Here is a 23,094-nt window from a genome sequence, read left to right on the forward strand (position 1 = left end):
GTGAGAAACGCAGACAGGCGTTTGAATTCTAGCAGTAACACTGCCTGTGATTGGATAAGTGACTTCACCTCTCTGGGCTTCAGTCACCTCACCAGTGGACAACGGGGGCAAGGAGACCTTTTTCTGAGGGTGCTGGTAAGGCTCACGGAGCACACCACACGGAAAGGGCTGAACTCTTCTTGGCATGTTGTGAATGCTCCACACACATGATCTATCATCATTTTTATTATATCTTACAGCTCTAACCAGCTGCTGTAAAACTCCTCTTTCGCAAATACTCAAGAAGAACTGAACTAAGACTTCGTGAATCAAAATATAACAGCCCTTGCAATACAGGGAATTCCAGAGACTCCAGTCTCTAGTCAGCACTGAGCAACTGTTCTCAGCTCTTGGCACCAGTAGCCAGGGTCAGGCCGAGACTTCCCCACTTAAGCCCACCCCCACAGGGCACGTTCCCATGGCCCCTCCAGGTCATTCTCCTTCTGGAAATATGCTCTCATGTGGAGATAACAATCTACTCTCCTCCAGCAGGAATGGAGAGTGGGCGGCAAGGTCTTAAATCAGCCTCCACACCCACCCTCCCTACTCAGTGTATGCATCTGTTTCTAGGACCCTCCATGACAAGCATGCCATTGAGACAAAGAGAAAGAGAAAGAAAGGCCTGGGAGAAAAACATCATCGTGAGGAGCAAGGCAGTTTCTTGGCTCTGAGTCTTTATTGAAACTGAGCATAGTTCAACAGGGTTGGCTATTCCAAACTTCTGAACTGCTACAGATGAAGAGTCTCAAAAAACATTCCTCCTTTCCCTCATCATCTAAACATACTTATGACCATCGAGGTGTGCTAGAAGGAGGTTAGCTTGGGGCTCTCCCTTCAAAACATAAGACATAGGAAGCACTGTTTTCAAGTTTCTTTATTATCTATGGTTTGGCCCTGGAGAGACAGACACAGGGCAGGGAAAGCAGAAAGGTGAAGGATTAGTAGCCAAGGGCAATATTAACCAGGGCAGAGTGGCTGCTCTGTCTTCTGACCTGGAGCATCAAAACCAGCTATGTGCATGCTTCCCTCCCCAGAACTTCACGTTAACCATTTTAAAGATGTGATTATAAAAGAGCCTGACAAGTGACATGGCCTGCCCTGGGTCAGAGCAGATGAGGGAATGAACTGTGGATGGCATCTTAATCCCAGCCCCCAGATACTGGTTTCTCAATCTTCAGCAGGGTTCCAGACACAGATAAGCACAAGTGGATCACCGGGCCAGGAGTGAGAGGACGGGAAGGGCAGATGGACTAGAGGAACCCCAGGGTCATTCTGTTCTCAAGCAGGAATGTCAGCTGGGTCTGCCTCCGCCCAAACCTCAGTGACTTGTGTACAACCTGCATGATATTTGACACATCCTGCTCCAAACTGTGCTGCTATTTGCTTAATATTATCTTTAAAGAAATGTATTTTAAAAGAAAACACTATCTTAAGCTCATAAATTCTAATCCAGTATCACTTGCCAAAAATAGACACTGGGCCTAGGAATGAATACAATGAAAACATCACTAAACATCCACATTCTGCTGCCTTCAAGAGCTTGAGCTCAGATTTGTCATTTTGTTACAAAAGAAGATTATCAAGCACCAGGAAGGCGTTAATGAGAAACTAGCACCAAACAGAAACTGTTTCCTTGATCTACTCAGAAGATTTGAAAAAGAATTAGAAAGGGACACAAAATTTCTCATTGTATGATTTAATGTTATCTAATGCCCTCTTCCAGAATCACCTGACATGATCTAACGTACCAGCAGGAATCCACCCCTGCAGGTTGCTCATGGTCTGATATCACAAAACCAGTCACTGGGAGAACAAATGGTACCAGTGCAAGGAATGCATTTCAGTAGGAAATCGTGGATTTGGGCAGAGCCCCTGAGGCCCAGGATACTGAAAGAAGGGATGCAAGAGGCAGCCAGAGTTTGAGCTTTATTCTGTGGACACTGAGGAGGCTTAGAAGGATTTTGAGAAAATAAGCAAAATTCAAGCTCAGAGTCAAAAAAATAAAAAATAAAAAAATTAAGCTAACAGAATGACCATGCTGGAGATAAAGGGAAGAAGGACTTAGAAAGTAACAAGTGGCAGGGAAAAAACAAAAACAAAACAAGAAACAACCTTTAACAGTCAGGGCACCAGCAAGAGACAGATGGAATACTCAGATTGAGTTATTACGAAGAGTTTAACAAAGGGATTGTTTAACCAAGTGTAGGCAGGATTTAGGGACATTAAATGGATATGCAGCACCCAGGGCCCACCAAGAGCAGGGAGCCGCTGCCGGGGCAGGGGAGTGGTTACTGGACATGGGGTGGGTAGTTGCATAGAGGGAGCTGACTGGCAGGAGCTGCAATCTTTAGTAGAGACATGCTGCCAGGCTGCAGTGACCCAGCAGGAAGGAATCAGGGGAAATACCCTGACTTCATTGTTCACCCTCTCGCCAGTCTCCTACTGATGCCCTATGAACTAAATGCAACCGGGAGCCCAAGAGCAAAGAAGCCTATTGATGCAGCCCACACAGGCTCAGGGCAAGGAGCAGGGCAGACAAAGGTGGAGAGGGGTATCTGGAGAGGCAAACAGAAAATACCCAGCACAATCCCCAAATAGCCAACAATGGGACATGATGCAATGAACTGCAGTACAGCCACACTATAGATTGCTGTTATTATTTTTAAAATAGGTTAAATTTTTATCTTGAACGGAAGAAATATCTAATATAAGTAAGTTACAGAGCCATGTGCAAAATATGACCCAATTCTTGCAAAAGCAAGCAAAACATACCATATGTAAATATGTTTATTATGTTTTTGTGTGAGCTGGTCTGGAAGAAAGGTCTAGAAGGATGCACGTCAAATTATTAACATTGGGTATGGTAGAAGGAAGAGATGCAAAGGGAAGTGGTATGGGGAAATTTTTGAACTTTTTGTTCTCTCGCTTCTATTTATTTACATGATTTCTCTAGCTGTACAATGTATATGACATTTTATAACTTTTAAAAGGGATTTAATGAAGAAAATTATAAAAAGGAAAAAGATCAAAGTGATTGCTATTGTCCAGTGTGACAACAAAAATACAGATTAGAAAATGTAAGGACAGGCCAGGCACAGTGGCTCACACCTGTAATCCTAGCATTCTGGGAAGCTGAGGCAGCAGGACTGCTTGAGTCCAGGAGTTCGAGACCAGCCTGAGCAAGAGCGAGACCCCGTCTGTACTAAAAATAGAAAAATTAGCTGGGCATGGTTGGCATGCACCTGTAGTCCCAGCTACTCGGGAGGCTGAGGCAGGAGGATTACTTGAGCCCAGGAGTTTGAGGTTGCAATAAACTATGATGATGCCACCACACTCTAGCAAGGGTAACAGAGTGAGACTCTGTCTCAGAAAAAAAAAAAAAGAAAAAAGAAAACGCAATGATATAATGCAGAAGAAAGCTTGACTCAACTAAGCAACTGAAGAGGGAAAGAAACTCACACATCAAAGTCAACTGGAGTTTCAAAGCAGGATGTTCAAGAAGGACCTATTAACAGAAATGGAGAACAGAAAGAAAAGTAACAAATTGCGGTGCAAGACTGAGTAATTTTGAAGTACTGGTCAACAATAGAGCCATGTAGCAGGTAGGCAAAAATGGGGGCCTGGGACTTAAAAGAATGGTCAGATACTAGATGGACTTGGGTTAATGCCACACTGAAAATAGCTATGCCAACTGAAAGGCAACAAAGGATGGTGGAAAGAGCCCTAGAACGGGAGTTAGGAGCCCTGGATTCTGGCCGCAGTTCTGTGAGCCTGAGCAAGTCACTTTGCTTCTCTCAGCTGCTATGCCAGGAGTGGTACCCACCTCCCTCTTAGGAAGCCATTCTCCTCTTTGATCTTTTCTGACTGACAGCTAACGTTGACAGGGAAGCCTAGTGAATTCCCATCCTATTGCTTCTCAGAAACAAGAAACCTTTTCACTCAATCTGAAAGCCAGCCAAAATGCAATTAATTCCCAGAGAAGGCATGCAGGCTCAGGCCTTGGGGTGTGAGCAACACCTTCAAATGACAGGCGATTGTTCCCCATTTTGTGGAGGCCACAGGGATTCTTCTCCAAGTCTGACATTATATTTCTATAGCTAGCGGGGGCTCCTCTTGGGGATTGTGGTTATAAGCACACAACCACTGGCTTATGCAACTTCCTCAAACTGTCCCATGGTGGATGCATCTAAGAGAATGTACAGCTATGATGCTCCAGTCACTTGAGGCTGCCACAGAAGGGGCCCAATGGAGAGAGAGCATGGGAGGAAGGGACTATTTCAAAGACCAGAGATGTCCTCCACTATGCTCTGCCTTGGAGTCCAGACATCAGAAATTGGGTCTGTCATACAGGAAAGCAAAGAGGGGCTGCATCATTCATTCTGCAGCCTAAAACCCCAAGTGGTGATCGGCTGCCAGAGCAACCTGGTGGAATGCTTAAACAAGAGAAGGGCTTTGGAATCCTGACTGTAAAATGAGGAAAAGAGCATCTGCCCTAAAGGACTCCTGTGAGGACTAAGCCCAGATTCTGTTGCACCACAGGTGCTCAATAAATGTGCATTCCTCTAAAAGCCAGAACCCAAATCTTTTCAGATCAAAGCCTTCTACCTGGATGCCTAGCCATCCTCTCTCTTTCTCTCTCTCTCTCTCTCTCTCTCTCTCTCTCTCTCTCTCTCTCTCTCTCTATATATATATATATATATATATATATATATATATATATATATATATATATCACCTGATATATATCAACCACCTTCCTATAAGAACCTAAACACACTTGCGAAAAAGGAATATGGGGAAGGATAGGAATGGAAGAGTTCACTCTTTTTTCTGGTTCTTTCTTGATAAAGTAGACAACAGTGATAACTAATTTCTCTGGTCATAGAATTCCATCTGCCTAAATACCTATATACCCACAGCTCTGCTTCCATTTGATAGACAGGTGATTACTAAAGCAGTGGCTATTTTTTACTTCCCCAAGTTATATCGACAGAGAAAACTGCAAATGCTCTAAAAACAAGGACTTCAAGAGGTCAGGCAGACCTTGAGTGAAACAAACCCTTGAGCTAAATATAAATAAGGCACCACTTAAAAATTGTCAGAACTCAAAAATCAAAGACTAGTGGGCAGTTAATCCTATAATAAAAGGTTTCTTCACCTTCACCAAAGATCTGAGGCTTTACACATAATAGATAAGCTTCTGGAATGTATTCAAGACTGCTTATTATTGGCAAAGACCATGCTAACATCAGAGGAATACTTTGCCTGTGCTGAAAGGCCTGCAGACTTCATCCCTACCTGCAAAGCCATGAAGCTGCCCTCTGCTCTTCCCAGCATCACTACTTAACATTCTATGTGTCTAATACCAGGAGAATAATCTTCTTTTAGAAAAGTTCTGAAATAGTCTCCTCTTTTATAACATGTTTCTGCTCAGAAATGTTTCAGACTGAGGTTTATAGCTACAGATGCCTACCAAAGCAGGATATATGTTGTGACATGCATTAAATTATATCTTTAAAAAAATAGCAAACAAGTTACAACCTCTGCCAGTGATATCAGACATGGCAGGTTTTCACCCATGCCTTTTCACATTGTCCTGTCAATCCAAGCCTTCATCTTCCATTCACCATCCCATACATTCAAAAGAAGACTGAGCTAGGCCTTGGTGATACAGCAGAGAATGACACAGAGTACCTAGCATCATGCAGCAGGTAGTCTGGTAGCCTTTTGATCACCCTTTTTTTTGATACCTGTTTTCCTCAAACCACTTAACCCAGGGAAAGCACATTACTTTAAAGTAAAAGAGTAGTGTGACTTTTCATTCCTTTATTGACCCACCCATTCCTTTATTTCATGTTTATAAATGACTCCTGTTCACAGTACTATTGATACAATAGTGAACAAAATAAGACACTGTAGCAGTTGAAAAGGCAAAGAACAAGTGAGCTACTGCTAAACAAGTAGTACAATTTCAACATTGACAGATAAAATCTAGAAAGAGGATAAGGGGACTGTAAAGGCTTGGAAGACAGTCTTTTGATTTAAGTCTACAAAGAAGGCATGTCCAAGAAGCTGTTGCCTGAACAGAGATCTGAATGTTATGCGTCCTAGAAAAGGCTATTCCCCACTCCAAGGGAACAGCAAGTATAGAAGCTTTGAGCTGAACATGAACTTGTCATGTCTAAGGGAGAGCAAACGGTGAGGACAGCTGATGCCAAGTATCACTAAGGGGCAGTGGCAGGACTGGAGACCAGAGAGGTAGGCAGGGACAGGCCACGTGGGACCTCAAGAGCTATGGTCAGGGTGCTAGTTGAAGCGCAATAGGAGATGGTTGAGGAGGGGAGCAACTTGGTCTGATTTACATTTTTCAGGGACCTCCCTGGTTATTATGCATGGAGAATGAACTTGGGGGAAGGCAAAGTGGAAGCTCAGAGAAGAGTTAGGAGGTTCTTTCAGTAAGATGACAGAGGCTTGAGCGAGGGTGGTGACAGTGATGAAAAATTTTGGTGAGCGGTGGTTGGATTAAGATGCTATTTTACAGGTAGAGCCAACAAAGTTGTACAGCCAGTATACAGCTGAGCTGGGACTTAACCCCAGTTATCTGCTGAAAACAAAGCCCACCCACCTCTTAGGTTGATGGTGTTCTCTTACATTAAAGTCCAAGTAAATTTAACTTATATATTTAGACGCTGATAGACCTCACAACTTTAAGACAGGGAGGAAGCAGCTCCAACAGAGCCATCTACATTCACTATTTAAAGCACATTGTGTTTCCTATATTACAACACTTGGGGTTACCAGCAGCTCACATTAATTTGGTATTTTTTGATCGATTGCATATATATCACATCTGATTATTGAAAATACTTCTAAAGCATTTCACTGTAAAACTCTTGACATACACAGTTTCCAGGTCTGCTCATGTTATAGATGTACAGGTCTGGTTTCCTACTTTCGTAAATGTGACCCAGTGTGGGTAACTGAGACTCCTTTGATAGGTCAGATTTCTTTAGGGCCTCAGGCCCAGCACTATGAATGTAAATTCTTCATTATGTGTAGCTGTTCATTTAGATGGGCGAACGTTTGAGCCACTGCGAAGACTCTTTAGTGAAACCCAAATACATTGATTATACTTTCAAATTTCCCTGGTCTCTGTTTTTATCCTAAAATCAGAGGCCAAATATTTCCTGTCTAATCAATTAAGTGGATTTCAGGTCAATGAGACTTTGAAGTACATTTTTTCTTCCTCCTAACATTAGACAACTTGATAAGCAATGGTTCCTAAGCAGTTCAAATTAACTTTCTTTTTGGGAAGTAGCACAGTGTAGTAAGAGAGGGTTTTAAAGTCAGACAAGAAGGTGAATTTGGACCTAGTTCTGCCAGTTAGTTAAGTATGTACCTTTAGATAAGTTAACTTCATAAGTTAACTTCCTCATCTGTAAAGTGGCTTAACAATGATTATAGTCCAGGCATGTTATGAAAATTGAATGAAATGCCATATATAAAATCATGATTGAAAATCAGCATGGCCTCTGGCTTGGCATAATTTCTTATCAATATTATTTGAGTCTCCCTTTGCTGTTCTTTGAGAACTTCCTAAGTCTGAACTTTTGAACTTTTGAATTCTTTGTTCTTTACTTTCTCCCTATATGACTTTCCTAGGGCTGCCATAACGAAGTACCACCGACTGGGTGGCTTCAACAATGGAAATTTATTTTCTCAAAGTTATGGATGCTGGAAGTCTGGAAACAGGGTGTCAGCAAGGTTGGGTTCCTCTGAGGCCTCTCTCCTTGGCTTGTGGATCCAACTCTTCTCTTCCCTTTGTCTTCATGTGGTCTTTCCTCTGTGTGCCTCTCTGTCCTAAGCTTTTCTTCTTATAAGACACCAGTCATATTGGATTAGGGCCCACCCTAATGACCTCATTTAACTTAATGACCTGTTTGAAGATCCTATCTCCAAATACAGTCACATTCTAAGGTACTGAGGATTAGGACTTCAACATAACACTCCCTCATCCTCCCCATCCCTCGAAAAAAAGTATAAGAAAAGCACTGAACTGGAGCAAGGGAAAAATGAGTCCCAAGCCTCAGTTTTTAAAAACCTATCTTACCGTATGACCTTTGGCAATTTTTTTTTCCCTTTTCGAACCACATTTTCTTAATCATTCAAATGAAGGGGTTTGAATAACAGGTCCCTTATTACTCTTCCTGCCCTTAGCCAAGCAAAGCTAAGTTTTTCCCATGATTTCTCATAGTAAAAAGGGGTTTGAGATAAAGCATGCCATGAAGTAACTGAAATAAAAACAAAACAAAACAAAGCATACCTTATTTGTGGAATAAACCTAGGATGAAGACTCTAGAAGCAGATTACATTCGATTGCCTTAAAACCTTGTAAGTTGTTTAAAGCCCTTTCTCTCTGTAAGGCCATAATTTAAACCAATTTCGTTGGATAAGCCAGAAACCCCACTCTGAATTTATCAATACCCCCAAACAATGTAATCTCATCAAGATTTGGGGCCCAATTTGCCTTTGAGGGAAAAGAGTGTATGATTTCAAACAAAGGTCTCCTTGAAAGAATTAAGGGGGGAAAAGTTTTAAAAACAAACACGCATACACACAGAAAATCTAAAATTAAAACCAGCTTCCAGGCTTATAGGTTAAGCCATTAAGGAGCCGGGGGAACAAAGAACTGGCCATGTTTCCTCTCCAGCTGTGCAGCTTCAGGTCCCAAGACACTGTGTACCTCCACAAATGTCAACAGCTTCAACAAGACAGGGAGGTAAGCAAGGTGGTGGTGAGAAAACAAATGTGCTCATTTGAGAGCTGAAGAAAAAGAGAGAAAGCAGTTTTCCATGGAAAATGGCATAACGGATGAAGTAACTGGAGTGGCGACAAGAATATCAGGCTAAGAGTAAAGACACTGAGATTTAAATCTATAGTCTGATATTTGTGATCTGAATGACCTCAGGCAAGTTACTCAACCTCTCATCCTGGGATAGCTATTAACTTGACTTCAACTTAAAAACTGCAATTGAAAACGAATCTGTCATTTCATTTTTGTTGTTAACGCAAAGGTCTTGGAAACAACCAAAAAAAATTCAAACAAAATGGAATTAATTTAGCTGGATTCTCCAAGCAATGAAATAATATATAGCTGTTTAAAATTAAGTCATGGAAGGATATTTAAAACATGGGAAGATGTCATAATATATTGGGGAATGAAAAGCAGGACATAAAACAGCATAAACAATATGTGGCACCATTTTAATAAATGGCACATATAGTCACAAGAAAAAATTGTAGATGGGTATACTCCTAAAGTTTACAATGGCTATTTTTGAGTAATTTCATAGAAGCTTATTTTCGTTGTCCTTATTGTTCGTGTTTTGGTAAAATTTTCTACAACCATCATACTTTTTTTGGTAATTGAAAATAAAAAAGTTATAGGTAATTTTAAAATCTCAGTCCCAGGCCAGGCGTGGTGACTCACACCTATAATCCTAGCACTCTGGGAGGCTGGAGCAGGAGGATTCCTTGAGCTCAGCCTCCAGAGCAGCCTGAGCAAGAGCGAGACCCCATCTCTACTAAAAGTAGGAAAAAAAAATTAGCTGGAAACTAAAAATAGAAAAAATTAGCCTGACATAGTGGTACAAGCCTGTGGTCCCAGCTACCTGGGAGGCTGAGGCAGAAGGACTGCTTGCGCCCAGGAGTTTGAGGTTGCTGTGAGCTAGGATGACGCCACGGCACTCTAGCCTGGGTAACAGAGTGAGACTCTGTCTCAAAAACAAAACAAAAAAAACCCTATTTCATTTCACACCACTTGGGGCTCAGTTTTATCATCTGTAAGGGGAGGCTAGACTTGAAAAAAAAATCTGTAAGGATACTCTATGAATTTCAGAGAGCCACACTAAATCAAACCTCAAGAGAATCTTGCTCAGAATTTATTGGAGAGGATGGGGTATGAAATGAGAAGATGGCATTAAATTCACGGTAAAAAGAATCCCTAATTGGTATTTTTGCTAATTTAATGCCAAGGTGCTGAGAGTGAGGGCACCTCCCTGGCAAGGTGTTTGAGTAGAGTAGTGGGGAGCTGCTCAGGACATGCCAGGAAACAAGACCGCCTGCTCCTACTGGGAAGGCTGGAGAGCTTCCTGAGGCCGAGCAGTGCCTGTGCGCCAACCCCCATCCAGGGGAGAGGCACCAATTGGCTGTTCTTCACGTCTCCCATAACCTGAACCACTCATGCCTCGCGGGAAACAGACACAGAGAAGGACTTAACACCACTCTTGAAGTGAACTCCAGCTGGAGCCAACATTTGTGACTCCACATGTGGGGAAAGAGAAGGTAGAATTTAAGGTAGCCCCATATGAAGGGTTAAAGAATGTGTTTGTACCCCCATAATATTCTGAAATTTAACAAAAAAAGAAAATAAATAAATAAATTGGAAAAAAAAAAGAATGTGGGCTCTGAGTCAGATAAACTTAAGTTTGAATTTTGGTTCCATCACTTAAGGCTTATATGATCTTAGGCAAATTACTTAATCTCTCTAAATTTCCTCATCAATAAAATGGGAAGACCGAGTTAGAAATCCAACTATCTAATTGAGTTGTTTGAATTCTTCTTATTAAATTGATTTTCCCAGAGCTGGTGGTCAATAAATATCTTTTATTCAATAAAAATGGCAAAATGCTTTTATTATACCTGATTATATTATACATGATATCCTTATAATGCATTTAGTACTTTAAACACTTTCTAACCAAAAGTTTTAGGTTCTGTGAATGTATTTTAATTATCCTATTTTCCCTTCCCTTATAGATGTTCCCTTTAAAAAGATCTAGTAATTATTACTACTCACAGACCCACTGAGACCATAAACTATTTAATATATACACTCAGAGATGAGCTTTATAAAATCTGCTTTAACTGGCCCAACTCCTCAAACCAAAGAATGAATTTTAGAATAAAAGCTAGTGACAAGAATAGTTCCCAGTAAAGCTCAGAGAAAGTTGACAGGTGCAGCAGGGTAAGAGACTGAAAATCTTTGAGAGAACACACACACACACACAAACATGAGAACATTCCACTTAAATGGCCAACCCGAATAGGGAAACAAAAAGAACTATGAGCTGATTCTTAACTAATACTTCTAAAAGAAAGAGTTTGCTGCACAAATGCAGGCTGTCCTGTCTAACTGCTACTAACTCTAATGACTTTGTAGTATGTGTGCAAAGGCAGAAAGAGGCCTCAGTTATGATCTATGCTATATCCTGGTTCAAAAAGTCAAGGTGACAACTTTCTCTATTTGAAGGAAGACATAAAGGTCTGTGTTAATTCTTTTAAATAATTTGCAGTATAAGAAATGATGTGTCTGTTTGCAAGCAAGAAGTACCCAGGTAGGTCCCTGAAACAAGCTCAGAATGAGAGCTCAGATGCAGAATTTAGAAGAAGGAAGAGGCGTGGACGTGAGAGAAGAAAAAAGTACAGTGACGAACGGACTCGCTGGTGCATGTGTCCAGGTCAGGCCCTGGATTACAATGACTTGCTTGTTCTGCTAAAGTGCTGTCATGTTTCTCTTGGCCCAGTGATTCCATGCCAGTTCCTTGGAGTCTGGCCTCATCTTAAAGAAAGCTACCAGTGAAAGGGGGGATGATATACAAGAACAAATTTGTGCACTTTCAGGTCATCTTCTCTCCTGAAGTTATTCCTGCAAGTAAGTGCTAAATATATCTATTTGTTCAACAGATATTTACAGGGGTCCTGATATAATATGTACCAGCTAAAGACCGAGTGCTAGAGATTCAGTGGTAACAAAACAAAAACCATCCCTATCCTCATGGAGTATCCATGACATGATTGGGCCTTTGGGGGTAGATTATGTCCATTGGATGGTGGCCATCATATTTAAAATATTAACAAGAGCAGCTGAAAAAAGCTTAGTGAATACAGACAGACTCACAGTTGTTTCCTGTTTGTTTGCTTGTCTAGATTTTGGGCAATTGTCGCCTTTGTGCCCTTATCAATGGTAGCCTTATCCAAAAGAGAGACTGTATGTGACAGTAAATGAATCATGGTATAGCTTTAGTAACACTCATTTGAATTAATACTAAAGCTCTGTTAAGGAAAGGACCTATCAATCATCATTATTCCATTTTCTCTTCTGCACAGGGTCCATTAAATAAGTCTACTCGCTGAATGAGAAAGGCACTGGATTTTTAACGGTAAAAAGCAACCAAAGCCCCTTATATCCAACACAGATGTTGGCTGGTCCCTCTGAGTTTCAGCCAACAACTGCCGCTCTCATCTGTTTTCTCCCTGCTCTCTCTTTCCTCACAGGAAGGGCTTCTAGCTCCTCTCTGTGAGTTTGGAACAAAGTGAGGAGGGGCTGGCTCACAGGGTCATTTGCACTGGCAGGGACCTCAGGGATCATCTAGTTCAATGCCTTCATTTTACCAATGCAGAATCTGAGAAGGATAATAAGGGTTTGCCCAAAGTCACAAGTAAATTAGAGGCAAGGGCAGGCCTGAACCACAATGTACTGACACGCCCTCCAGGGTTCTCTTCCTTACATTGCGTCATAGAACAAGAGGGCTCCTTTGCTCAACTAGTCCGAGAAACCCCTCTCTTAAAAAATAAAATCTCATTTTATCTCTCACATTTCATTTCCCAGCACTTCCACATACACAAAAAAGGGGATTAATTAAGCCATAGAAATGTGTCCTTGAATTCCAGATGTCCCAAATAGGTTCCCGGACCATTCTATTGTGGAGCTCCTCCATCTGGCTTAGAGTACTGGGTATGTCCTGTCTCTGTTTCTCTGCTTGGCTGAAGGGGCACAGGAAGCCTGGCTCCTTCTATGTCTCGGAGGAGAACAGGGACAGAGTAAGAAGGGGCCTTGGACTCAGACCTGCACTAAAGCAAGTCAGAAAAATAGCATCTTCTTTTCCACCCTGCACTCATACATGCTCCGGGGCAAAAGCCAGAAGCTAACACACACAACTGCCAGAAGCAATGCGTGAACCACTATTGGGAAGACATACACTCAGTTGTTGATCCAACAGTGATGTGATAGGTTTGGCCAGACCGTCCCCACTCCTTCCACTCTGGGAACACTGAACCACACGTGTGAGCTAGCAGGTGTGGACATTGGAGGTGACGTGGGGAGAAGATAGTCACCTGTGCATATGGAACTGCTGCTTTCCTACCTATGAAACTAACTCACCTCTCTAGGGATCAATCCCAGGCTGTTTTTCAGCTATGTGCCTTTAGTTAAGTTACTTAATTTCCCTGAGCCTCTCTCTAGAATGCAAAATGGTGGTTCATATTAAATTGGAGCTATAAGAGTTGTGAGTTAAAAGAAATAATCTATGTAGTTTGTTGTGACTTAAATGAGATAATCCATGTAGTTTGTGCTAAGACACTCACTAAAATGGTAGCTATTAATAATAGCTCCACTATGCTTAGTCCCATATTTCTAACCACTGAGTTCCCTACAACCTAATTAACAGAAGTAAGTTCCTCAAGAGAAGTAGTTTTAATACAAGACTCCACATAGGGACTAGGAACAAAAGAAGAGGCCAAGTTGAAGGACTCACTCTATGTTACCAACTTGTTTGGAGGGTTTTTTTTTGGGGTGGGGGGTAGTATATTTCATATATTGAAATAGACATTTATTGAGTTTGATGAAAGAGGGCCTTCAGAAGAGTCTCAAAACAGAGGATCCTATCTCTCTGGGTTTTCCAAGGTCTTTCTCATTTGTTTCCCACTGGGCTAGAGAAAGTGGGAGAAAAGGTAAAGTTGAACATTGATTTGAGGATGGGGCAATGAGGGAGCACTTCACCTCTCCTATTAACATCCATCCCAGGAGGTGATGACATATTCAAATTTCCAGTCCCTTCTGATTAGAAACACTAATTTAATCAAAGAGAGTCACATTTACATCCTAGGGGAACATTCCTACTGTTGTAAATATTTTGCAATTTTTTTTAACTGTAATAAGCAAACACAAATAGTTCTATAAAACGTGTCAATAGGTAAAGAACAGAGGGCCTTTTAGGATGTAAGAGGTGTTTTTGTTCTTTTTCAAATTCAATTTTATTTTTTTTCCAACTAAGGAAAAAGAGCAGAAAAGCCACTGAAAAGCAATTCATGAAGGAACTGCTAGAAAGAATATTCATAACCTACATCATGCCAGGCTAGAAGCTGATTAGGGCTGGAAACCAACATAGAGTTCAAGTAAACTAGGAAAGTGTCCTGTATTAGGTTAAGGGAGAGTCTCTCTGTCAAAGTCCAAAGGCACCCAAATGGACTCTACCGGATTATCAGAAACGAACGACAAGCATAATTCTGAGAAACACTGTAACATAACCAAAGCAAGAAAAATAGCAAAGATTTTATATAACGCTGTGTTCACTTTTGTTTGTTTTTGAAAATTCATGTTTAAAAAAATCATTTCCTAAGTAGTCTCTTTCTAAACCAGACCTTTGTCATCCTCCTTGATTAATTTCCATATTCCAAAGTAGTCGAGATGTTATAAATAAATGTGTTTCCTATCTTGAATACATCCGGGCTTCACAGACCACTTCCATGGTCACTACTTCATTTGAGTCTCTCCATAGGCCGGTAGGATAAGCAGGGAGGATTTTTATCCATGAACTGACGGTTCTGCCACATAGACTTGAATTCTCTCAGGAAATAGATTTCTTCAGCATTCCACCCCACTCCCCCACCATCCCCCCCACCCCAGGCCTGCCCAGCGGGCTCAGTCACAGCTACTGATACTCAGAGCTCTTTATATACCTGAGGCATTTTGCTAGTGTTTGAGCAAAAGGAACAACCTGGCTGGGAATCACCCCATACCTGCTCAAAATATAAAGTAACAAATGAGCACCCCAGGCAGTGCCTAGGCTGAGATTCCGTCACCAGATATCTAAGATGCTTTCCATTCCTCAGTGTTTGATACTTTTCTTCCCTCTTTGGCTCTGTAATTTCCCTTCTCAGATGCCTCACACACATAGAGCTGGTTTGGGGTGACTCCTTTTCTCTTGGTCTCCTAAACTCTAGTCCTCCATCTCCTACTATTTTCCTCCCATTCTTACATGACACCTATTGAAGCAAGAGGAGAAACACACAGATCTAGGGGTGGGGTGGCACTTGTCCCTTCCTCTACTTCTAGTCTACTTCTAGGCCCCAGCTCAACTGCTGCAGAGATCTGAGTGTTCCTCCAGTTCATAAGGCCCCTTCTTTAAAAAAAAAAGTTCCCCCAGCACCCACAATGCTCACAATGACACCCTTTCAAGTGAAATCACAGAGCTCTGACTACACGCCCTAGACTGAACTTTCCAGGTCGTATTCCTGAGGATGTGTCTTCCAGCAATTCTCAAACATCACCCACACAACCCAACTTCCAATGTAATGGGATTGCATTAGCTAAAAGATAGTAGTTACAGAGAACCAATTAGTACTGTAGTTACAAAAAGCCAGTTCTCTGTAATTTGTTTCCTGAGAGGATTCTGGAGCTCTTTAGCCACACCTTTCAAAATCTCAGCTGCAGGTGCCTCTGAGAGGCAGTGGCTGCATCAGGGCAGCTTCAGCTTTAAAGCTGAATAAGACCTGGGTTTGATTTCCAGATTTGCCCCCAGATGCTCTCTTTGTTACTCTGGATAACTGACTTCATCTACCATCACTTTCTTTAACTGGGAAATGGGTATTTGTGAAGATTCCAGTAAGAAAATACATAGAAAGCACTGGAGCCTAAGTGTTAGGGCACTGACTACTCCTGTGGTCAGCTTCAAGTTGTAGCTAATATCATGGGAAAACAATGACTGTAACTTATCAAAATTTTCTACTTGTACAATTTATAAGGTGACTATTATTCCAGAAATTTTTCTGATATTTACTTACTACAAAAGGTAAAAGAGACCACATTAATGGATTTGTTGATGGTGGCAGAAAAAAATATGCTTCAGAAGTTCTTCCAGCATTGGCCATAGTCTGTAAACCATCTGCCTTACTGATGCTAAGGAACAGTGATGACAGAAGCAGAGACACCAAAGGAGTGTGACAGTGACATATCAGTATTTTGATTTCAGCTGGATGTGCAGGTGTGAGTCCTGCCCTAGCACTTATTTTATCTCTGGCCCTAAGCAAATGATATTTGATTTTCTAAGGTTTTTTTTTTTTTTTAATCTATAAGATAGGGATAGCTAGAGTACCTCTCTAGCTGTTTTGATTGATTCAAGAGTTAAATGAGACAATGCATATAAGGCACATAGCACAATACTTGATGCAAAATAAACACTTAGGCATGAGCAATTACTACTAGGAACAACCTTCAATTCATTCATTCATTTAACTGATCATCATAAGGTATTTATGTGCCAGGCACTGTGCTAGACAGTGAAGATAAAAGGTCCCCTGCTCTGATCTGCTGAAGCCCCCAAACTGCCAGTTCCTGGCATTTAGAAGCAATGGCTAATGCTGTGATAGAGCAGATGATCCACACAGGTGACCTGAGAGGATCTGAGAACTGAGCTACTCACAGGGAAAGGCCCAGCCAGTTCCCCCCAGGAAATCAATAAAAACAGGATAGTTAAGAATGCTTTAATCTGAGGAGGGCAGCAAAAATAGGTGGAAGGGAAAAACAACAACGACAACAAAACCCAAACCCTACTGTGGCCCCAAAATGGTGGCAGAGGATAGTGCCTAAGGAGGCAAAAGGTACAGAGCCAAGAAAGACTGCCCCCAGCAGTCCTCGGATTGCAGTGACACCTCAGCTATTGGGTGGGGCAGCCTTTACAGAAAGGAGTATAGAGGACATAGGAAATTTAATTCAAATTCCATAATATTACCATTTAAAAATGTACTAGAATTGACAGTAGGAGACATACTTTATATTTAGAACTTTAATAATATCTTCCATTTATGTATATCTGTGTCCATATTTTTGTGTTTTTAACTATATCTAGAAAGGGTATCTTAATACTTATAGTATATAGATAAATGTAATCTTCTCTAGACATGCAGACATACAAACACATTTTATTCTAAAATAGAATCTAGTTCTGGGAAACACACACACACACACAAAAATGACAAATGGATTCTTATCTGCAAAGACCAACACCCGTCTCCTGCCATGCTCCTTCTTTTATCCCCCTCATTTTAACAATGAATAACACAAGGCAGCCTGGCTTGAAGAAATCCACAAGCACTGTCCACTGCTGTTCCTGGCACTGGAGACCCAGCCCTAGCTTCCAGGCAGAGGCTGCTATGCAGCACCACGCCCCACGCGCCAGAGAAAGGATGGAAGCCGCACTGAAAATGAAGGATGTACCCCAGGGAGGATCATTCAAACAAAAACAAAAGGGAACCCTTCGCAAATGCGGCCCTGGGATTAGGGCACAACCACATTTACTGGGGCTTTTAAGGCAAGTTATCAAGGCTGAATTTCTTTATCTTTCATTAAATGTGGCTTAAATGATACCTAGAAGAATGGGCGTGGCCCTCAATGTCATGACACAGGCTGAGTCCATAAGAACAACCATTGTAGTCTAGGAGAAAAAAAAAACATCAGTTCTTTTCCTATCCCAAACAGGAAGACTGGTACATGCATACTGTATAAAGCAAGTGGCATATACATGCAGCACACCTCCGGCATATAATAGCACCAGAGCTGTGGCTCAATCTCCTGAGTTAGGCAAGTAAGTACAAAAATTGAGCTTTTGTCCCAATCAGTTGTTCTGTTTAGATGACACCTTCCACAGCTCTTTGCAAAGACAAGACAATTGGCACTGAGAAAATGTGCATTGTAAAAGGTTCATAATGTTTCTTCAATAATGGAAAGTGAATGGTATCAGGTAGTGCTGAAGGAGGACTGGTTTAAACCCAAAGCCTCTACCAGGCAAAAGGATATATGGACCCATTTCAATTCTTCCCTAGGACCAGCCAGACCGCTGGGAGGGGTGGGGTGCATCTGTGTGGAGTGCAGCTCAGGTGCATGCAAAAGGTATGATGCTGCAATGGCAATAAACCACTTGGCAATAAAGTGCATTAGGGGCAAGAGAAGCTTCCTCCTGCCTGCAGAGGGGAAGGTCCTGCATCTCAATCGCAAACCCTCAGGGTGTTCCAAGCATAATGGAACAAGTGCAAACAACACTCATGCCCACAATAAAACCTGGGGGACCCCAGCAAATTAACTACTATCGCAGGTAAAGCTCTGCCCTGGGGCGGCTGCAGAGTCTCCCAGGGGCCAGCCGATCACTTCCTTTGTTCGCCTTGCAAAGATGGAGTAGCCACCCATTCCCCCACTACACACACACACACACACACACACACACACACTCACACCCATCCTATTCAGTATAGACAAAGCACAACCGCACAGCTTTGTGCTAAGCTAACAAATGTCAGTGTTTTTGTGTGTGTGTGTGTGTGTGTGGTTTTCTTTAAATTCCCATCCCAGCCTGCCATATGTCCCTACTATTCGGGAGTATCGTTGCAGCGCACCACAGAGGAATCCCAGGCTGGGCGCGGTATTTTGCCCAGGAGAGCGCCTTGCTTGGACGCCAGTGAAGACCTGGTGTCAGTACCTGACAATGGCACGTCCCCCTTTCCACCCCGCCCTAGGCGCGCACCCAGCGCATCTCACACCCGCCGGCTGCGGTGGCTTCAGTCTAGCACACAATGGGTTGGATACTGCATGCACACGGCGTGCACCTTCGACAGCAAACTAAAATCTTCCCTAAAAACTGGGGCTTGTCTTGGGACGATGGGGAGAAATGAAATCAAAAAATGTAAAATTCATCGAGGGCAAAAAGTTGATCGTCCCCACTGTAGCCACGTTAGCTGTATAGTCCCGAATATGACATACCGAAACATGAATCGGGCTGAACGCCGGAAAGAAGGGGACATGGCGAGGACAGGTGGCCCAGACACCCCACCACCGTCGCGGCACGGAGGGCAGAGCCCTGGGGCTGGTGCTAGGAGAGGGGCGCGGTCGGGCTGCCAAGTACCCCTGGGGAAAGGTGTCATTTCTCCATACCTCGCCAAAAAGACCCTTAAACAAAAAGCACCTCAACCTGGGGCAGCAAACACCGATCCTAAGGCGGAGCGGGGGTCCAGGGGGGAGTCGTGAGCCCTGCACTCTTGGAGAACCACCGGCGGTGGGAATCAGGAGGGTAAATATCCAAAGTTGTCTGCGCCACTGTTTGGGTTTTCTCTTTGTTTTGTTTTCCCCAAGCCCCAGGGTCGCTCAGTCAGCTTGGCGCCCGCCGCGCCGGCTGGGCTGACCGCCGCTCTCCACCACCCGGACCCCGGGGTCCCCGTCCCTCCCCGGGGACCCGGCCCGGGAAGCCGGCGGGATCCAAGCCGCCCCCGCCCGCGGCGCAGCGGGCAGCGGGAAGGACGCAGGCAGCGGCGCCCGGCGCGGGGACTCACCGTGATCCGCGGGATGTTCTTCTTGCCTTGGTAGGACATGGTGGCGGCGGTGGCTGCAGCGGCTGCCTCCCTCCCTCCTTCTGCTCCTGCTCGCCCGCGCCTTCCTCAGCGCGCAGCGCCCCGAGATCAGGTGGAGTGAATGGTGCGCTGGCCGCGGCCGCCGCCTCCTCGCGCCTCCGCCCCCTCCCCGGCTCCCGCGGCGGCTGCCAGAGACAATAGTAAATCTCCCCGGCCCCTTCACCCCTGCCCCCCCGCCGCACGCGCCCTCCTCCACTCGCGTTCACGCCCGGGTTTTGTTTTTTTTTTATTCTTTTGCGGTGCCAGCTGGGACCCCGTAAGACAAGAATGGCTGATCTGCGACTCCTCCCTCTTCTCACTTATCCCTATTGATTTTCCTCTTTGCATCTGCCTCACCCACTTTTTCTTTTTCTTCCTTTTTTTTTTCCCCCTGACTTTCGAGCGCGGCGGAGCCAGCCAGCCCCACCGCCACCAGGGGGCGCGAGGGACTGTTCGGGGCGCGCGTGCGGGCGGGCGGCGGCCGGGGGCGCAGAAACGCCAGCGACGCCCTCCCGGCCTCCAGGGCCGAGCCCCCGCCGGCGCCGCCGCCGCCTCGGGTCAGCCCCTCGTCCGATTTCCCGGCGTCGCCGCCCTCGGTTCGGACAGGAGCCGGCCCCGGACGTGCCTCCCGGAACCCGCCCTGCTCCGCCGCCCGCCGCCTTTGTTAGAGCCGCGCGCCGGATGTGCCCACGGCGGCGCCGTGCAGGGAGAGCGCAGAGCCCGCGGGTCCGCGCAGCCCGGCCGGCCTGCGGGCATCCTGAGACCACGAACGTGCGTGTCAGAACATGCAAAGCAGTGACTCGCCCTCGGGGGGCTGCGAGCAGCGCGGTATCGGTCATCAGCCATTCTCTGTATTTTTCAAATATTCCCAAGGTACTATATATATATATATATATATATATATATATATATACATTTTTTTTTAAGACACTCCATTGCTTGACTCTCTGAATTGAAGGAAGAGCATTAGTGCTGCTCTGTGAGTAAGAAGTAGAAAACACCTGTAGAACGGGAAGGCAGAAACCCAGACACGTCCCCGGTGTGCAGCCGTGGATTTGGAATAGTACTGCGGTAGTTCCCTGTCAGTGACGAGCCCCGCGCACCGGTGGCAGTCCTGAGTTTACTGTAGGAAGAGCTGACTGACAAAGGTTAACATGTGACTAGAAGCAAAAACATGGCCTTTCAGCGCTGCACTATGTTGTCCTTCAGCTACCGGCTACAATCCGAGACCTACTTGGAGAGGCCACTGTGGGTGGGGTCTGAGTGGTGTGGCTGGGGTGAGGGGAGCGTCCTCAACCCTCCGGAAAAATAATTCCAAACATACCGTTTAAATAACAAAAAATGGCTTGCTATGCAAAAAATTATAAAACCGTTTTAAGACAGGTCTCCTACCACCCCCACTCCCGAATCCTAATATCCTATACTAAATAGAAATTCTGTAGATGACACTAAGCGTGACTCTGTGTTAGGGATCTTGAATTCACATTTCTATAAGGCAGGCCATTGATCACAACTTCTGGATGTCTTGTCATTAAATTGAAGGCTTACTTGCAATAGAGAATCTATATAAGGCACCCACAGAAAGGGGGTACACAATACTCCATCTTGGGCTTTAAATAATCCTGAAATGAACCGGCCTGGTCACATAATCCAAGGACACACCCCGCCTCCCCCTCCCCCCCAACTCCCTGTCAAGTGAGTTAATCCAGGCTTCTGGTTATTCATGGGTAACTGGACTGAATGCAGTCTTCACAGGAAGAGTCCACTTTATTTCTGTGACACACTGGAAAGGAGGATAAATGCCAAGCAAAGGTCACCTCCCTATACTCTTGCAAAACACAGGGGAAAAAAAAAAAAAAAAAGACTGGGCCAAAGGCACGCCCTAAACATTTTGCTTTGTTCTTAAAGCATAAGTGCTGAGACCACTAGCCAAGAGTTGTGAAATTACAAAGCATTCTGGGGATTGGCATGCAAATGAGCAGGATTATATTTAGAAGGGAGTAAAAAGAGAATTAACTACATACTGTGGAACCCTGCAGAGCTCTCTCTTGCGGTATCTTTCCCTTAGATTTTACTGCCCCAAACTTGCTGGAAGGGATCTTGCAAATTTTTCTCAAGAAAAAGAAAAATACACAGGGGATTTTTACAATTCTTAAAAATGAAAAAAATACTACTGCCTCTTTTTTTTTAACTTCTTGGGTTTCTTTGCCTTTCTTGTCATCTCCTCTGCTAATATCATTATAATCCAGAATACTCTTTACTAAATACATTTATACCATATTTTTGATCACCTGATGAGTTTTTGGGTGTGTGCCTGTGGTTTCAAATTACAGGACTTGGTTAAACTTGTTGAGGTCAGTTTTGCATGCAAAAGGCCATGCTGAATGAGAATTGTGATGTGTTCCTCCGGATCAGAGTGCTGTGACAAGCCATGCACAGGAACACATAATAACCAGCTAATCGGTTCAAGCTGTTGCCATCATCAGAAATGTACAAAAAAACACTATTTTTTCCCTGTTTTGTCCTCTTCAATCATCTTTCACTTTCTTAAATCAAAATAAAGCACCTAAGATGAATTTGAAGCAAAAAGCCTTCCTTGGCTATGCCTTTCTTATTCCAAGAATAAGAAAGACAGCCATCAACACAGGATGCCTCTGTGTCTGGCCAAGAGAGAGAGGAGTGGAACCAGTATGGCTGTTTTCCACAGTAAAATGGCTCTGAATGGTTTTCCTTGGATACACAGCAGTGCTTGGCTTTAGATATCGCAGGAAACTATGAGAGAGAGAGGGGAAGACACAGAGTAAGGGACTTGATTTACAGTCCCAAAGAAACTTAATTTGGGCCACCAAACTTGCCATCCTCCCAGACCTCAGTCAATGGCTCCTCTATTCCAGTTGCTAGGGACAAAGGTTTGGCATTATTTTTGACTTCTCTCCTTCAATCACACTCGCACACTCCAAATCCAATCTTTCAGCAAATGCTATTGGTTTTACCTTTTAAATATATCCAGACTATGGTCTCTCCTTGACATTTGGAAAGTTTCTCCCTGTGTATAGCCATCAAGGGCTGTCACCTGGAGTACTGCGGTAACCTCCTACCTGGGCTCTCTTCTTCACCATCAAGTCATTCATTCATTCTCACAATAGTCACACAATATGTACCTTGTGCCTACTACATGCTGTTATTTTTCCAGGTGCTAGTATTACAGAAGTGAATAATAATAATAATGATAAAGTCCCAAATCTCATGAAGTTTGCTTTATACCTTTATTCAAGAGTAGCATCTGTCATTTGCTAGCTCCCTTCCCTGCTTTATTTACCTTCATAATACTTTTTACTACATGACATATAAATTTATTATTGGATATTATCCTCCTTCCCCTCACTAGAACATAAGCTCCTTGAGGGCAGGTTCCTTATCTGTTTTATTCACCGAGTGACTGAAATAGAGCCTTGCCCATACAAATTGCTCAATAATTGCCAAGTACGTGAAGGTAAAAATTTAAAAAATTATATCTGAATAAAGATTAATAGGTGGAATAAGAACTTGTCTGTAACTAAA

General features: G+C 43.5%; 1 protein-coding gene across 2 annotated transcripts in view; it reads right to left on the reverse strand.

The window, feature by feature from the left end:
• The window catches only part of DPYSL3 (dihydropyrimidinase like 3), a 99,663-nt gene that overhangs the window by 36,168 nt on the left and 40,401 nt on the right, over positions 1–23,094 (reverse strand). The window contains exon 1 of one of the 2 annotated variants that reach the window (XM_012774185.3): positions 19,477–19,653. The exons of the other annotated variant lie outside the window; for it this stretch is intronic. Coding sequence (XP_012629639.1) covers positions 19,477–19,515 — 39 coding nt within the window. The 5' untranslated portion in view covers positions 19,516–19,653. Of the gene's footprint in view, positions 1–19,476; positions 19,654–23,094 lie in introns of those variants that run through there. 2 annotated transcript variants of the gene reach the window in all.

The sequence above is a fragment of the Microcebus murinus genome, chromosome 21 (genome assembly GCF_040939455.1).
Source record: "Microcebus murinus isolate Inina chromosome 21, M.murinus_Inina_mat1.0, whole genome shotgun sequence".
NCBI lineage: Eukaryota > Metazoa > Chordata > Mammalia > Primates > Cheirogaleidae > Microcebus > Microcebus murinus.